This window comes from Mastomys coucha, unplaced genomic scaffold (assembly GCF_008632895.1).
Source record: "Mastomys coucha isolate ucsf_1 unplaced genomic scaffold, UCSF_Mcou_1 pScaffold6, whole genome shotgun sequence".
Lineage (NCBI taxonomy): Eukaryota > Metazoa > Chordata > Mammalia > Rodentia > Muridae > Mastomys > Mastomys coucha.
Window position 1 is genome coordinate 98,978,384 of NW_022196912.1, and position 5,212 is coordinate 98,983,595.

Genomic DNA, 5,212 nt, shown 5'->3' on the forward strand with positions numbered 1-5,212 from the left:
CACACACACACACACACACACATAAATAAAATACTTTAAAAATAGTGCCTATCCAAAAAAAGAGTTCTTTTATATCATGAATTAAAGGTGGGAACCTTTACTATAAATATTCTTATTAAAATAAAAACTAGATCATTATAGATGAAACTTTGGTGTCCTTCCTTCAATTCTTGGGCCAGTGTTCCCACTCTCATCTTCCTTCCAGAAGTGGCTTTCGGGTGACTACTCAGATGCTTAACACACGTCTATGCAGCAGCGAAGAGAAGGGGTTTTGTTTGTTTGTCTGTTTGTTTGTTTTTATGCATATGTCCAACAAGAACATCAACTTTACAAAGCAAACCGATGTTGGGAAGAGAACCCCTTCGTGTGATGAGCTCTGTCATGGCGACACAAGGGGATGATGAACATTCAGTCCAGGAGGCACAGAGCAGCTGGGGAAGGAAGCAGACCTCAGGAATCCCACGTGTGTCAACCTTCAGACCTGTCTTCAAGGCAGGGAAGAGGATGTGTGTGAGCAAACGCTCTCATCCCTGCACATTTAGGCCACAGCCATCTGCTAGTCAGATAGTGATCATCACAGGAGGAGGGGTTTCTTTACCCATTGCTAGCTTCATGACTGAGCCTCCATAAGACAAGACATGCAGTAAAAAGAAAGCCATAGAACCCCATTGAGATTTATTATTTTTAATCACATATGTGTCCATATGTGTCTCTATAGGTGCTCACAGAGGCAAGATGATATCAGTTCCCCTGGAGCTAGAGTTACAGATGGTTCTGAGTCACCACCCAACATTGGTGCTGGGAACCAAACTCTGGTCCTCTGTGAGAGCAGTATATGCTCTTAAGTGCTGGGCCTTCTCTGCAGCTTCAGAACCATGTTTAATAAAAATATTGCATGAGCTGATTCAGTGGGAAGTGGGACTGTCTACCTGAGTTCAATCCCTGAACCCCACATGGCGGACAAAGAGAAGAGATGCCTGCACCTTGTCCTCTGATCTCCACATGAGCTCCATGGCACACACCTGCCCCCCCCCCCCGCCTGAAGGAAGCCGGCCCGCAGCTCCACTTCACTCCGTGGGAATTCACGAACCGGGAACTTGGAAACCTGTAAGATAAGTGGGTGGAGAAGAAGAAGAGACACTAGGAAAGGGCTTCTCATCGAGGTGTAATCTTTACTTAGTGAAACGGGATATTTATACAAGAGGCAACTCAGGTATGTATATAGCAACTAGGTGAGTACATAGAGGCAACTCAGGTATGTATATAGCAACTAGGTGAGAACAGACACTCGGGCAGGATCAAAGCTAAGGGTCTAAGACAAAGGATTCTTAAGGCAGGAAGTAAGATCAAAGTCACGGCTTCCCAGGAAGCTGGGTTTCTGGTTCAGCTTAATCTCTGCAGAGACTCCACACCCCTGGTGAGTCGAGTCGAGATGCGGTATCTGGTGTCAGTTGGAATTCTTCTGTGAAGACAGCAGGGCTACCACACCCGCCCCCCCCAGAAATACAGATGAATCATTTTTAAAAATTTAAAGTGTTGCATGGGATGAAGGCCTTCAGAAATTAAGATCCAGGTCTGGAGGGGTGGCTCGGTTAAGAGCATACTAAGCACCAGCCAGAGATCAAGCCAGAATGTAAGCCTTCAGGCTTTCTGTTTCAAGGTCCTGCCCTGAGTTCCTGCTCAGTGCTGGATTGTGGCCTAGAAGGGTCAGCCAAATAAATCCTTTCCTCCCTAAGTGCTTTTTGGTCACAGCATCCGTCACAGTGACAGAACTTGAACATTAGTTGGCAGAGACTGGGAAGGTTAACAGGGGAAGGACAGTAGGACTGGCTGGTTATAGACATAGTTAGATAGAAAGAAAAGATTCTTGGCCTCTGTAGCACAGAATCTATTGCATAGATTTTTGTTGTTGTTGCTGGAGATAATATTTTTGTTATTTTATGTGTTTAGCCTGAACGTATGTCTTTGCACCACCTACATGTCTGGTGTGTGTGAAGGGCAGAAAGATCATTTGAGATCTGGAACTTGACTTACAGATAATGGTAAACTGCAGTGTGGCTGCTGGGAATTGAACTATGCTCCTCTGGGAGAGGAGCCACAGTTTTTAACCACTGAGTCATCTCTATAGCCCTGGTGCTGGAGATCAAACCCAACATGGGCAAAGCATAGAATCTACCATTATACCCTTATGGTGGTTTGAATAAGAATGGCCCCCATAGGCTCATAGACTCGAATGCTTAGTCATCAGAGAGTGGTACTACTTGAGAAGGATTAGGAGGTGTGGTCTTCTTGAAGTAGGAGGCCTTATTAGAGGAATCATGTCACTGGAGGTGAGCTTTGAGGTTCCAAAAGCCCAAGCCAGGCCCAGTGTCTCCTCTTTTCTTCCTGCTGCTTGCAGATCCAAGTATAGAACTCTCAGCTACTTCTCCAGCACCATGTCTACCTGCATGCTGCCATGTCCCCTGCCATGCTGATAATGGACTAAGCCTCTGGAACTATAAGTATGCTCCAATTAAACTCGTTCTTTTATAAGAATTGTGGTCATGCTGTCTTTTTACAGTAATAGAACGCTGACTAATACAACCCCCAAATCCCATTGTGTATTTCAAAACAGTTACAAGAAGGATTTTGAATATTTTTTTTTCTTTTTTTGGAAAGATTCTACATTTTATTACTGGACAAACCACACCCCCAATTTAAACATGACTAGGTCCCCAGGTTAAAAATATTGAGCTCTGGGCTAGAGAGATAGCTCAGCGGTTAAGAGCACTGACTGCTCTTCCAAAGGTCCTTAGTTCAAATTCAAGCAACCACATGGTGGCTCACAACCATCTGTAATGAGATCTGACGCCCTCTTCTGGTGTGTCTGAAGACAGTCACAATGTACTTAGATATAATAATAAATAAATCCTTAGGCAGGAGTGAGCATTGCTGGAATGAGCGGGGCCAACCAGAGCGGGCAACCTTCATTCCCAGCAGTCACATAATGGCTTACAACCATCAGTACAGCTACAGTGCACTCATACACATTAAATAAATACATACATACATACATACATGCATATATCTTTAAAAAAATGTTGTGGTCCATCTGGTAGGATTGATCGATCACCATGGTTCAGTATAAATTCCCAGTCTTGCAATTGTGTGAGTCCTTACAGACCCAGCATCATTCTCCTCTGGTGTCTTCTCTCAGAGTTGAACCTGATTTTGTTACCAGTTTTCACCTGAATTCATTGAGAAATAGCATAACTTTGCTTTTGTTTCTTGGTCAGGAATTTCTTGATTGTGAAAGCCTTATGAGAAGACCTGGAGAGAATCTGCCAGGCTGGGGAGATGGGGCATGATGGCAGAAGCTCCAGCTGGAAGAACATGAGGGAAGGATTTTGAATATTTTCAACACTGAGAAATGATAAATAGTAGCAGTAATGAATATGACAATTACAGACTTGAACATTATATACATTACACACTTCTCATAAATATGCATAGTCATTATGTATCAAAAAGAATCTAAGTCCACTGGGCATGATGGTGCAGGCCTTTAATTCCAACTCTGGAGCAGGGGGCAGCCTGGTCTACAGAGTGAGTTCCAGGACATCTAGGGCTATGCAGAGAGAGAGAGCCTGTCTCAAAGATTAAAAAATTAGAAAAGGAGTCCGTCTCGACTGGAGACAGGCAGCTGCGAGCGGCCAGCGAGCTCCAATTGGTCAGAGACCGCTGCCAGGCGTCTGCTGCGGCCGGGCACACGCCCCAGTCGAGCAAAGATGGTGGGCCGGAACAGCGCCTACAGCATCTACTTCGACTGCAAAAGGCGGAGTAACCCCAACTTCAAGAACAAGCTTCGAGAATGAAGAAAGAAACAGAAGCTTGCTAAGGAGAGAGCTGGGCTTTCCAAGTTACCTGATTTAAAAGATGCTGAAGCTGTTCAGAAATTCTTCCTTGAAGAGGTACAGCTTGGTGAAGAGTTATTAACACAAGGTGACTACGAGAAGGGTGTGGACCGCCTGACAAACGGCATTGCTGTGTGTGGACAGCCGCAGCAGCTGCTGCAAGTCTTACAGCAGACTCTTCCACCACCAGTGTTCCAGATGCTTCTGATCAAGCCCCCAACCATTAGTCAGAGATTTGTAAGTGCTCAGAGCTTGGCTGAAGATGTGGAATGAGCCAGATACCAACATGACGAGATCTCAGTAAAATAATTTAACAGTTAGCTTGGAAGCTGATCAGCTCTCGGGGAATAAGGGCAAACTGTGCTTGTCATGACCTGTCCCACACTGACATCTGCCAAAGCGAATGTGAACTTTGGTAGATCCATTGTCTGTTCTATTTATTTTTCCAGTGAAAAGTATTTTGATAGAGCTTTTCATTTTGTAAATACACTGAGTTAACAAAAAAAAAAAATTAGAAAAAGAAATGAAATGTAGTTCTAAACTAATTTCTAAGTTAGTCAATGAAGGAATTAAAAATAATCAATGTAACTCCATAGATGCAGAGAGGCAGGAACAGAATGAAGAACTGAGAAAAGCTAAGAGGATGGTTATGTCTCGTTGGTCCTGTGCATGCTTGATACTTCTTGTCTGGTCCATCCTGTGTATGCTTGATGCTTTGTTATCTCTTGGCGGAGGGATATTAGGAGTCTCCAGTGCACCACAGCAGAGGGGGACAGCTGAATTTGGATAGAACCCATATCAGACATAAATGAAGGGTGGCTACCACACACATGTGAGTGTTTGTGCATGTGTGCCCGCACACACAGATACACAGAAACACATATAATGAATGCATGCATACATGCACACACAATAAAATATCTCTTATAAAAAAAAGAAAAGAAAAGAAACTGTCTGAGTTCTGAAAATCAGTGGGAGGCTTCACCTACCTGAGAAGGCAGCATCTTCAACTGGATGACCTGAGAAGAGGAGACTGCCCCCTCTAGAAAATACCTATCTAGGGACATCAGACAGGGTTTCTCTGTGTAGCCCTGCTGTCCTGGAACTCACTCTGTAGACCAGGCTGGCCTCGAACTCAGAAATCCACCTGCCTCTGCCACCCAAGTACTGGGATTAAAGGCGTGTACCACCACTGCCTGGCTGGGACATGATATTTTTAAGATTGTGGCAACTTCCACCCTGATTTGTAAAAAAAATAAGCAAGTAAGTTTTGAAGCCTGGGAGAAAATAAAGTATTTCTAAAGCACTCAGGTAGGCAC

At 44.2% G+C, this 5,212-nt stretch overlaps 1 protein-coding gene across 1 annotated transcript in view; it reads left to right on the top strand.

Moving 5' to 3' along the window:
- Positions 1-4,166, top strand: part of LOC116081069 (acyl-coenzyme A thioesterase 2, mitochondrial-like) — a 10,846-nt gene extending 6,680 nt beyond the window's left edge. Inside the window, exons 4-5 of the mRNA XM_031357731.1 lie at positions 3,651-3,819; positions 3,949-4,166. Coding sequence (XP_031213591.1) covers positions 3,651-3,819; positions 3,949-4,166 — 387 coding nt within the window. The remainder of the gene's footprint in view (positions 1-3,650; positions 3,820-3,948) is intronic.
- Positions 4,167-5,212: the final 1,046 nt, after the last annotated feature.